Below are 12,170 nucleotides of genomic sequence, written 5' to 3'. Positions count from 1 at the left end.
CCTCTCCCTTCAGTCTTTATTTCAAGCTAGAAGCCCTCTGCAGGCCATCTGTTCCATGTCCCTGGTCTTACCACTCCTTTACCTACGCATGGGCTCTCCAACCCAACAATTTCAAAGCCTAATCATTTCCTTCTTTGTCCACCCCTCACCCAGAATTCCATTGTTTTCTCCTGCACTCCCATCTTGGCACCACTTCGCACCCAGATACACAGGTGAGAAATCTGGGAGTCATTTTGAACATTCCCTGGCTGCATCCAATAAGTCTTTCGTCCAATGAGATTTTCTCATTTATTTCTCCTCAACTGCTCTCACACATAACCCTTTTTTACCCTATTCCCTCTGCCATTGTTTTGGTCAGTTATGGTCCTCACCACCTGTCTCCAGTATCTTCGGCAGCAGTCTCTGGCCTGCCACCAAAGGCCTTTTCTTTCTTTTCTTTTTTTTTTTGAGACAGAGCCTCAAGCTGTCACCCTGGGTAGAGTGCTGTGGCATCACAGCTCACAGCAACCTCCAACTCTTGGGCTTAAGCGATTCTCTTGCCTCAGCCTCCCAAGCATCTGGGACTACAGGCACCTGCCACAATGCCCAGCTATTTTTTGGTTGTAGTTGTCATTGTTGTTTGGCAGGCCCGGGCTGGATTCAAACCCTCCAGCTCTGGTGTGTGTGGCTGGTGCCTTAGCCACTTGAGCTACAGGCGCTGAGCCCAAAGTCCTTTTCAGTGACCATTGCCCACCTCCAGCTGCTGCAGCCAGCTCTCCATTAAGCAGACCTCATTATCTGCTTTTCCCAACTCTAAACCCTTTTCTGGCATGATCATGGCACAAAAGGCCCTACACATACCACCTACTTTTTTCCAGTTAGCTTTCCAACATTACACACCAACATTAAAAATTCCATGTACTACACTACTTCAAGTTTCCAGAAAATATCGTGCTATCTTAGGCCTCTCTGCCTTGGTAAATATGCATCTCTACTTCAATTGCCTTGCTAACCTTTAATTGTTTATCAAGAAATTGGTTTGAGTAGTCTCCATGTTCTTTGGGAAGCTTTCCTTCCTCCCACAAGCGTACTTCAGCTGTTCTTGCTTTATTGTCATGGCATTATGCTGATGCTCTGATTTGCTGTTCACAGGTGTGTATGTTTCCTAAACTGCCAGAGGCGAGGCCTACAGAGTACCTAGTGAATGCTTACCAACTATACAACTCCCCATAGATTTAAATTGCATGAAAACGTGTCATTGTTAGTGATAGTTTGGATATTTGTCCCTTCTAAATCTCATGTTGAAATGTGATCCCTCACGTTGGAAGAAGGGCTTGGTGGGAGGTGTTCAGTGGTGGGGTGGAGGGGGCAGGTCCCTTATGAAAGGCTTGGTGCTATTGTCACAGGAGTAAGTTCTCACTTTTAGTTCCCAAGACAGTTGCTTGTTAAAGAATCTGGCACCTCTCTCCCCACTTCCTCTCTCACCAGCAAGTTTAGCATAGGCTGGCTTCTCTTTGCCATCCACCATGAATGGAAGCTTCCCAAGCCTTCGTCAGAAGCTGATACTAGCACCATGCTCCTTGGAAGTCTCAGAACCATGAGCCAAATAAATCTCTTTTCCTTATAAATTACCCAGCCTCAAATATTCCCTTATAGCAACACAAAGATAGTTGTATTACAAGTAAAAGTTAAGTCCACATGTAAGAGAATGTTATCTATAAATATAACCATTTTATATAAGGTCTTTTGAAATCATTTTTATGACCACATGTCAGCCAAGTGTTGTACAATGTACTCAGCATAGTCAACTGCAATAAGCAAACCTTGGATTGGATGATTCTGGACTTAAAAATGCAGATACAGGATATCTGAGACCGAAAAAGAAATGGATTGTATGATAGGTGATATTACTAAATTAATGTTAATTTTCTTAGGGATGATAATGGTATTCTAGTCAGCTAGAATAGTCTTTTTCTCTTAGGCAGTGAGTACATGCTTAACTCTTTGGGAAAAAGCTTTATGACTTTTCGAAGGGTTAATTTTTTTAAAAGCATGAACAAAAAGATACAGCAAATGTGGCAACATGTTAACTGATAAGTGTCAATATTCTTTGTACTAATCTTTCAACTTCTCAGGGCTGCGCCTGTGGCTCAAGGAGCAGGGCGCCGGTCCCATACGCTGGAGGTGGCAGGTTCAAATTCAGCCCCAGCCAAAAAAAAAAAAAAAAAGAAAATTTTCAAAATAAAATGTTTAGGGCAAATGCTAAAAAGACAATAAAAAATAAAAAATAAAATCTTCAAATTTGTGTCAGCATTGCTCTTGACCTCTCCCCACCCAGCAAACCTGCAGAATAGCACCTTCCGTTGCCAGATCCACACCATAAAACCACCCCATTTCAATCAGATTTGGTCGTTAAAGTTGAAAGTCACAGTTATCCTCCAAAAAGCACTCCACCATTTGCTCCCTTAGTTCGCCAATCATCAGTAGGCTGTTCATTTTTATTTGCTTAAATGATGTCGTATTCCACTTTAGAAGCTTATGCAAATAAAAATGTTCTTCTCAATTGCTGTGTGTGATACCTTGAGGTCAGCCATCCAAGATTCTCATCTGGGAAAACTTGAGGTGATAAAGCAGCAGCAAAAGTTGGCAGTAGTCATCCTGCTTTAGTCCTCTCAGAACTGCCACGTCCATGGCAAGAGCGAATTATTTTTTATTGCTGTGAAGGTGACACTTGGGCCCAAGAATACCCCAAAATGAGGGCCTCAGAAACAAAGTTTCTCTCCAACCCTCCACTGCCATCTTGTCTCTCACCCCTCATTCTCTCCCAGGCAAGCCATAGAAACCAGAATCTCTCTTCTCCAAGGTGGGTCATAAAGCCAGAATCCTTTTTCCTGATATCCAGATGAAAAACCTAAAAATGTTACTCTTAATTTCCCCCCACCTTTCTGTTTAACAGCTGGCTATAAAGAAATTAAAAGCTTCATTCTACAGGGGTCCTTCCTCCGTACCCAACAAGAAATGCTGCCTAGAAAAGCCAAGAGGAATCTGGATAGACAAGCCTGGCTGGGTTTCCCCAATTAGCATTAGATCACACACTTTCTACACAATTATACTGCTACACAACTGTCCACATCTCATTGGACCTAAGCATAAAAAATAGTTTCCCTGATGGGCAGGTGGCTCACACCGGTAATCCTAGTACTCTGTGAGGCCAGGGCAAGTGGATTGCTTGAGCTCATGGGTTCAAGACCAACTCGAGCAAAAGCAAGGCCATTTAAAAAACAATAGCCAGGCACTGTGGCAGGCACCTGTAATCCCAGCATTGGGCGGCTGAGGCAAGAGGATCACTTGAGTCCAAGAGTTTGAGGTTGCTATGAACTGTGATACCATAGCACTCTACCAAGGGAAATAAAGTGAGGCTCTGTCTCAAAAAAAAAAGTTTTCCCTGGATCTTTTAGGTCTTACTTCTGTAGGTTCTCATGTCACCTAAAACTATATGATCAAACAAATGTGTGATGCCTTTCTCTTGTTAACCTGTCTTTTGTATAGGGATGTCAGCCATGACCCTTATGATGGGGAGGAAAGGGATCACCCCTTTTCTCCGCCTACAATGACAAGAACTTAACCCTTCTGTTATGTTTCTATTACATCCATATGAAAAAAAATTAAAGAATTAATCATTTTTATCTAAAAGAGTCAATGAAATTAGATATGTTCCAGTAGAACTGAAAATAAATGGCCACACGAAAAACAGTATATGGCTATTTGTAGCAGCATTAACCATAATAGCCAAATAATAGAAATAACCCAAATGTCTATCAATTTACCAAGGAATAAACAAAAGTGGTATATCCATATAATGGATTAGTAGTCAGAAAAAAGGAATGAGATACTGACTAGTAACATGGTACAACATGGATGACTCTTAAAAACATCATGCTGAGGTAAAGGAGCCAGACACAGAGACCACGTATGATTCCATTTATATGAAGTGTTCAGAATAGACAAAAACCATAGAGACAAATTATATTGGCATTTCCCCAGGGGTAGAATAGGGGAATGACTGCTAATGGGTCCAGTTATCTCAGGGGGTGATGAAAATGTTCTGTAAGTAGACTGTGGAGATGGTCGGACAACCTGGTAAGTATATTTAAAAGCACTGAATCATGCAATTTATTTATGTATTTATTTACAGTTTGGGGCTGGGGCTGGGTTTGAACCCGCCACCTCTGACATATGGGGCTGGCACCCTACTCCTTTGAGCCACAGGCGCCGCCCTTTTTTTTTTTTTAATTATGCAATTTAAATGTGTGAATACTATAGCATGTGATTTATAATTCCATTTTAAAAAGAAAGCAACTTTCCACTTGATTCCATTGTTAAGGACAGTCAAGGGAGCTGTAGGGCATGCTGGCTATGATATATCTTCAGCCTTCCAGCCTTCACTGGCCAGAGTGAAGAGTGGCCCCTAACTCTGCAGGGGGCTGGCAAAGCTCCTCCTGCCCCAGTCCTCACAGGAGCACTACAGTTTGCCTTGGCTTCTTTAGGGCCGATCTCAGCCTGCCCCACATTCCAATTCACCACCAGAATTCCAGCATTTCCTTATGTAAGTCTCAAACCCAGTACCCAACTTCAATTTCCTCGTTGTACCTACCATCTGTTATTCACATCCCTCCAAATTTGGGGTTTGTTCATTGCTTTGCTAAAAATAGTATATGCTCAATAAATTCGGGTGAATGAACAAACTTAGGGAAAAATCTTATACAGAAATTTGCACTGAATATTGTTTAAAAGATGAAGTTTCATGCTTCAAATGTGTTTTTTTCACATAAGATTTTCTCCTCCATTTAAACATATAGCCAATCTTTGAGAAATCTTCCACAAATGGTATTTTATTAGATGACAAGCTAATTTACAAAGCCTTATACATTTTAAGAAAAACATTCAGGTATCATAAACATAACAATTTCAATATCCAAGATTCAAATTTACAACAGGAAAATAAACATAGACAACTTATTCTTGCACTATGTGGTTATGGCTGAACTACATTTCTTATCCAAAGTCCAAAATATGTAGGCAAACCCTAAAAATGTAGCAGAAGCATTTCCGCACACTGGTATTCATAATCTAGTTTGTGCAGAAATGTTTCCACTAGATTCATAGAGTACTCTTTGGAAAAAAAGAAGTAAGGACTGGTCATTTGGTTGCTCTTCGGACCTTCTGCAACTCCTCAATAGGCTTCCATTGTTGGTTGATCGTTACAAGCTTAAAAAAGAAATACATAAAAATGTTTTGTTAAAGATTTGCCCTTCATCCTCATGTCCCCTTTTGGGGATTTGTCTACACTCTCCTTCAGAAAAAGCATCACCATGGAATTTGTAGTCAAAGAACCACCTCTTTCCATCTCTAAGACAAGCACAGAACAGTAATGTGTGTTGGTTTCTATCACTCCATCCCCTAAAAAGTCCTTTGGCTCCTAAGTGTTATGGAATAAGAAGAAAAGGTCAAACACATGCCCCACTTTGACTTGGCAGTATACAGATTTTTTTAACTTGTCAAGGTATTATGTAAGTCTTAAGTTCATAGAGTATGTCTACTTCTTGTGAGTGTATAATGCTTCTAGCACACAGTAGGCTCTTAAAATTTCCCATGATGGTAATTACTCATCAAAGGCACAAAAGATCTAAGTTTCACAAGAAGAGTAAGGTATAATCTACCTTGCTGACAAAGCTGCTAAGGTTTGGGCAAAATATAAGTCACTTGTTTTTGACTTGACAGTACCTTTTGTGGTACACTAGGATCCACATTTTCCCAAGGTTCTGGATTTCTTTTTCGATCAATACTGAAATTAAAAGAAAGCTAATTACATATCAAAGTAAATGAATTTAAACCAACACTGATACTAGGTCTATAAACATGCTAGGAACAAATCAAATCTCTACACTGAGGTATTCTGTCTATTATTTAACTATCAGGAACCACCAGTAGTAACTAAAGTTAATAGAAAATTCCTTACGAGAATTTTACCAGTTTGGCTCAAACATTAGGGACCACTTCTTCTGAAGGGTAAGAGGTCTGTATTCTCTTTATTGGGCTAGACTGGAAAACAATCTCACCAACAAAATAACAATGGAGGTGGAAAAGGCAGGTCAAGGACAAGCAATAATATTCTTGTCCTGGTTTCTGGGAAGGGCAGAGAAGCTGGGCTTGATCTCTGCAAGTTGTCAACTCCCAGGAAAAGGGCCTCCCTGCCAGTGTCTAGAGTTACTGCCCTCTCCAACTCTGGTCCCACCTAGATCAGTTTCAAGTTTATTTTCCTCATATTCCAGGATACATTTTTTTTTTTGCCTTCTTCTATTCAAAATTGAGATTAAGTTCATTGTTGACAACTGAATCTACCAATTCTACCATATTAATAAAGAATTCAACTTTTGAATAAGTTTAAATTTAAAATACTACTTAAAATGATTACTTAAGTTTAATGATACAGGACCCTAAAAAACATTTAAGAACTTAAAATTTCAAAACCTGAAAAAAAAATCAAACTTTATTTCACTGTAGGAGAGTGAAATAGGGCTGATAGGATACTTAAACATGAGGAATAAATTGATTTATTAACATTATAATTTAGTAGTCTTCTGATACCAAGATGCTTCTTAGCCTTGACTTCAAGTTCATAATCTGACATGCTTATGCATGGGGGGAAAAAAGGGATATCGTGTATTTCATAAACTAAAACTAGCCAAACAATATGCTAAAGATATTTTCATAAACTGAGGCCTACTTACATCACGTCGGATTTCCCGAGGGAATATAAAGCAAAAGACGAGGCTCCAACTGCAGCAATAGTCATGAACGCCGCCAAAGGAATAAGCTAACAGATGACAGGTTGATGGTAAATATTCCGATGTTTGCATAGGAAACATTTTAAACATAACAAAATAGCTATACGTCATTTCATACTTTCTTCGAAACTCGTGTCATCTTAACATCTTTAAAAATGAACACTTAATCCACTTTTCAATTGCTCTAAAAACTTACTTCCTTCTTTTTCATCAGCAGTTGGAAAACGCCCATGCTGACTTCAGTGTAGACTGTCAAATCTAGAATTAAAAAATCCAAGATACTGATCAAATCTTCAGAAACTAGGACCCAACCTGGTGGGCTCCAAACCGCCCAAGGTGCCCCCCAAAGCCAGCCGAGGGTCGGCTCACAGGCGCCCCCGCGGAAAGGCGGCGCACCTGCGGGAGGGGGAGCGCGCGAGGAAGATGCTAACGTCCAGAACCGAACCTGCCGCGGCCTCCGCACCTTATATACTGACCACAGCCGCTCCGGAAGGGCCGGACCTGGGCGTTCCGGGCACGCGGGTGGGGCGGGGAGCGCGCGGACCTGACTCGCTTTCCCCACTCGGCGCGCAGCTCCCGGGCGCCCCCTGCAGGACTCCGTGCGAAAAACTTGGTGCGGCCCGACGCGGATGCGGGCGTCACTTGCCGGTCCATCGCTTCCAGGTGTGGAACGTGGAACCTGAAAACAAAGGGAGCGCCGAAGGTCAAGATCTGGGTGAAAGCCAACGCTTCTAGAAAGGGTCTAGATAGGAGATGCAGAGCTGGGGCCCTCAGGGGTGCCTCCCACATGCAGGCAGGTAAATTAGAATTAATCCATTCACATTAAAAACGCCAAAAAATGTGCTGCAGTGCACATATGCAGATAATTAAATCGTAAAGTTCATTTCAGAGTAAGTCCCATGGTTTTTCCACGAAGAAAAACTGGGGGTTGAAGGAAAAGAAGTTGAGAAACAGTTGGAAAAGTTTCCAGATCTATTTCTGCAAACGGCCAAGCGGGCTGGGTTCTTCTTTGGGTTCCCTCTTCACCTTCCCCTAAGCTAGCAGCCTTGCTTCGCAGAGTTTGCCTGCGTCTGCAAAGCCGCGGAAAGAACTATACCAATTTCATCCAGCCATCGGCTGTGTGCCAGCTACGGAGCCCAAATCCTCTCAGTATTTTTGCAACATGGGTACATATTATTAAGATTCACAGAGGCTCGAGTCACACAGCTCACCAGAGAGCTGTGACAGAGATGGAATCAAAATGCTGCTCTGTCTGGCGCCTAATACCAGGGCTCCTTCTGCACCCCTCTCTTAACTACTGCAATTAAGTCAAGGGTTTGTTTATTTTTAAAGTTATTTATTTATTTATTTATTTATTTTTTGAGACACAGTCTTACTTTGTTGCCCTCAGTAGAGTGCTTTGGCGTCACAGCTCACAGCAACCTCTAACTCTTGGGCTTAGGCGATTCTCTTGCCTCAGCCTCCCCAGTAACTGGGACTACAGGCGCCCGCCACAACTCCCGGCTATTTTCTTGTTGCAGTTTGGCCAGGGTCGGGTTTGAACCCGCCACCCTCGGTATATGGGGCCGGAGCCCCACCCACCCACAACCACCTTTCAGGCCGTAAGTTTAAACACACACATCTTAATGTTCTCTGGAAATTGTTAGACCCAACTCTATTTCAACCCAATTTTAGTTCTAAGACGTTGGTTTGCAGTCAAAGGGACCTGAGTTCAGGGCCTACCCCTGCCAGACTTGTTAGCTGACTCTGAGTAAACTACTAAACCTTTGTGGGCCTCAGTTTATGTATCTGCAAAATGGGGGCAAACTTATCTGAGGAAGGAGTCGGAAAAATATTAGAATGTATGAAAAGCCATGTAGCATTCTGCCCTGCCTGAAGTAGGCACTTAATAAATAGTTATTATTTCAAAGACTTGTTTTATATAAGGCAGATCACAAATGTAAAGTAAACTACCCACTTGCTCTAACAGTGTAACTCAGGAGCTGTAACCAGACACATTTACTGATTGGTTAGATCCACATCAGATGCATCAAAGAAAATTCAACATTAATTCTCCTTGTATTATATATAGAATTGGAGAAGTTTCTAAAGCTCCTGCAAGATTTCTAAGGCTACTTATGCCAGGTTTTTTTTTCAGCCTCATTTTGTTAACAATTAAACAGAAGTTTTAGATAGAAGGAAGGAAGAGTGAGGGAAAGAAAGGGAAGAAGGAATATTGCAGGAATGTTTCAGCACTCCCAAATTAAAATTAAAATGTGTAGCCCTTACCTACTGATGACCGGAAATTCAGAGCCCTGCTTTGCCAATGTCATTTCTTTTCAAAATGTAATGTTGTTTTGTAGGAGTTTAGGCATTATTCTGAGGATAGGGGCACTGTAGAATTTAAAAGATTAATAAAACACAAATCTCTTACTTCAAGATGCTTACAATTTAGTGCCTATAAATAACTCTAACTTAAGGTATGATCTAGTGCCAAAGACAGATGGTTAATTCTAAGGGGGTCTGAGACAAACTTACCAAAGGTAGGTGTGTTTATCTGAACATACAAATAGACCACTGTAAGAAGATATTTTGGTGGCAACTGGGAAACTTAAATAGAATCCAGACATGAGATAATACAGTATTAAATATAATATTAAAGGAACATTGTTAAGTTTGTTAGGTATGATAATGTTATTATAGTTATATAATAAAAATGCCCACTCCTTTAGAAGTTATAAATGAAAAATTTTACGGGAGAAATATGAGATTTGCTACAACTAAAAAACAAATTAAGCAAATTTAGCCAATATTTGTAATCGTCTAATGTAGGTGGTAAATACATGGAGGTTTGTTATCCTATTCTATTTTTGTGTATGTTTGGAAATGTTTAAAAAAAATTTTTAATTCATAAATTGTAGGTAGTTACAGATATAATGTGCCCATATAATCTTTAAGATCTGATTATTCCTATTTGCCGCAATGAGAATTAAACCCAGAAAGCCATGCTTTTCTCCCTTTTTGATAATGCCAGGGTGTATCAAACTTTGGGAATATTAAGGTCAATATGTAATTTGGTCTTTTCTTAGATTCAAGGAATTACAACACTGTGCTTTGGGAGCTCATTTACATTTTACATTTAATCATACAAATGCAATAAGGCAAAAGCAGCAAATTTGAATTTTAAATTATCTACTCGAAGAATACTCTTGCAGAAACAGGCACAGCTGACCCTTGAACAACTCCGGTGATAGGGCACAGACCTACCCTCCTTCCCCTATTACCTCAGCAATCGAAAATCTGCTTATCACCTTTGATTCTCCAAAATGTAACTACTAATAGGCTGCTGTTGACAGGTAGCCACACCAATAACATAAACAGTTAATTAATACATATTTCATGTCTTATATGTATTATATATTGTTTTCTCACAATAAAGTCAGCTAGAAAAAAGAAAATATTATTAAGAGAATAATAAGGAAAAGAAAATATATTAACTATTCATTAAGTGGAAGCAGATGATCATAAAGTTCTTAATCTTGCTGTCTTTATGTGACACTAATGTTAGTAAGTTCTGATAACCCACAACCTTTGGACCAGCTGTCAGAAACTTCTAGAACTTTCTTTATCTACTGCCACCCAGACTTGCTGAGGCATCGAGACATGGCTGCTTGGTTCCTGCCCCAGGAATTTAAACTTATATTTGAATCACCCCCACTCAGGCTTTATAAGAAAACTAGCATATTCTATTTTATTTTATTTTCATATTTTATTTCTGATTAATATGAAGGCACAAATGACTAGATTACAGTGTTTGCATTTGTTAAATTCCCTGTTGTAGTTTGTCCTACTATTATTAAATACTTTTTGTTGAAATTCTTTCTACCTGACCCTGTTAGTGGACTTTATTAATTTTGACACCCCATCCTTCCGTGGGTACCTTGTTATCAGATTTATAATACTGGATTTGCTCAATTTGAGAGGTTCTGGGAATGTTCTATTTTGTTTAAGGTTGACTATTAATGTGGCCCAGAAGGCAGCATGAACTCAGTATTATAGGGAAAACTGTTCACACTTCTCAGTATACCAGAGGATGTTTAGAAGCTGAAGTGTTTTAATTTTCTCACAGACAAGAATACAGCTTTTAGACTAGATGCTGTGACTCACGCTTATAATCCTAGCACTCTGGAAGGCCAACATAGGTGGATAGCTTGACCTCACGAGTTCGAGACCAGCCTGAGCAAGAGTAAGACCCCTGTCTCTACTAAAAATAGAAAAACTGAGGCAAGAGGATTGCTTGAGCCCAAGAGTTAGAGGTTGCTATAAGCTATGGTGACACCATGGCATTCTACCCAGGGCAACAGCCTGAGATTCTGTCTCAAAAAAAAAAAAAAGGCAGAATACAGTTTGTAAAAATTACTGAGTCATCTTCAAATCAGATAAAAATGGAATCAAAGAACTTTTTGATATGACTTTGCCATCTATTGAGCAGTTCATTGGATAGAGACACATGGTCTTTGTTCTCAGGAGGCTTCCTAAGTTCTTTTTCTTTTTTTTTTTTTGAGACAGAGTTTCAAACTGTCGCCCTGGGTAGAGTGCTATGGCATCATAGTTCACAGCAACCTCCAACTCGAGCTCAAGCAATCCTCTTGCCTCAGTTTTTCTTTCCTTTTTTTTTTTTTTTTTTTTTGGCCAGGGCCAGGTTTGAACCCACCACCTCCAGTATATGGGGCTGGTGCCCTACTCTTTTGAGCCACAGGCACTGCCCAGTTTTTCTATTTTTAGTAGAGACGGGGTCTCGATTTTGCTCAGGCTGTTCTCGAACTTGTGAGCTCAAGCAATCCACCTGCCTCTGCCGCCCAGAGTGCTAGGATTTATAGGAATGAGCTACAGCGCCCGGCTGCTTCCTAAGTTCTGTTGAGAAGTTATAGTCATCCCTCAGTATCTTCAGGGGATTGATTCTAGGACATCCTCTTCTAAGGATACGAAGCCCTACCCACTGAGCCACAGGCACTGCCCTAGTACAGTATTTTATATAGCTTTTAGAAATAACATGAGACTTAGCTTAGTTGTTATTTTGTGCAGTGTTTTATTTTGAGACAGAGCCTCACTTTTTTTTTTTTTTTTTGAGACCGAGTCTCACTTATTAACCCTCGGTAGAGTGCTGTGGCATCACAGCTCACAGCAACCTTCAACTCCTTGGGCTTAGGCGATTCTCTTGCCTCAGTCTCCTGAGTAGCTGGAACTACAGGCACTTGCTACAATGCCCGGCTATTTTTTGTTGTTGTTGCAGTTTGGCCGGGGCTGGGTTTGAACCCGCCACCCTCAGTAAATGGGGCCAGCGCCTTTACCCACTGAGCCATA

At 40.6% G+C, this 12,170-nt stretch overlaps 1 protein-coding gene across 1 annotated transcript; it reads right to left on the bottom strand.

Annotated features, from left to right (window-relative positions):
* Positions 1–4,853: 4,853 nt before the first annotated feature.
* Positions 4,854–7,292, bottom strand: C6H15orf48 (chromosome 6 C15orf48 homolog). The gene is made up of 5 exons (XM_053594703.1): positions 7,224–7,292; positions 7,024–7,085; positions 6,771–6,856; positions 5,764–5,824; positions 4,854–5,247 (listed from the first exon to the last, which is right to left on the bottom strand). The coding sequence occupies exons 2-5, from the start codon at positions 7,057–7,059 to the stop codon at positions 5,179–5,181; spliced, it is 252 nt and encodes an 83-aa protein (XP_053450678.1). The 5' UTR covers positions 7,060–7,085; positions 7,224–7,292; the 3' UTR covers positions 4,854–5,178.
* Positions 7,293–12,170: the final 4,878 nt, after the last annotated feature.

Source organism: Nycticebus coucang, chromosome 6 (assembly GCF_027406575.1).
Source record: "Nycticebus coucang isolate mNycCou1 chromosome 6, mNycCou1.pri, whole genome shotgun sequence".
Classification (NCBI taxonomy): Eukaryota; Metazoa; Chordata; class Mammalia; order Primates; family Lorisidae; genus Nycticebus; species Nycticebus coucang.
This window is presented reverse-complemented; position numbering and strand designations above follow the sequence as displayed.

Excerpts from the sequence above, each read along its gene's own strand:
- C6H15orf48 (XM_053594703.1), bottom strand. The coding sequence starts at position 7,059 with ATGGGCGTTTTCCAACTGCTGATGAAAAAGAAGGAA. Across the intron at positions 5,825-6,770 it reads CTCGGGAAATCCGACGTGAT|TATTGATCGAAAAAGAAATC; the intron begins GTAAGTAGGCCT and ends TTTTAATTTCAG. Across the intron at positions 5,248-5,763 it reads ATCCTAGTGTACCACAAAAG|CTTGTAACGATCAACCAACA; the intron begins GTACTGTCAAGT and ends TTCTTTTTTAAG.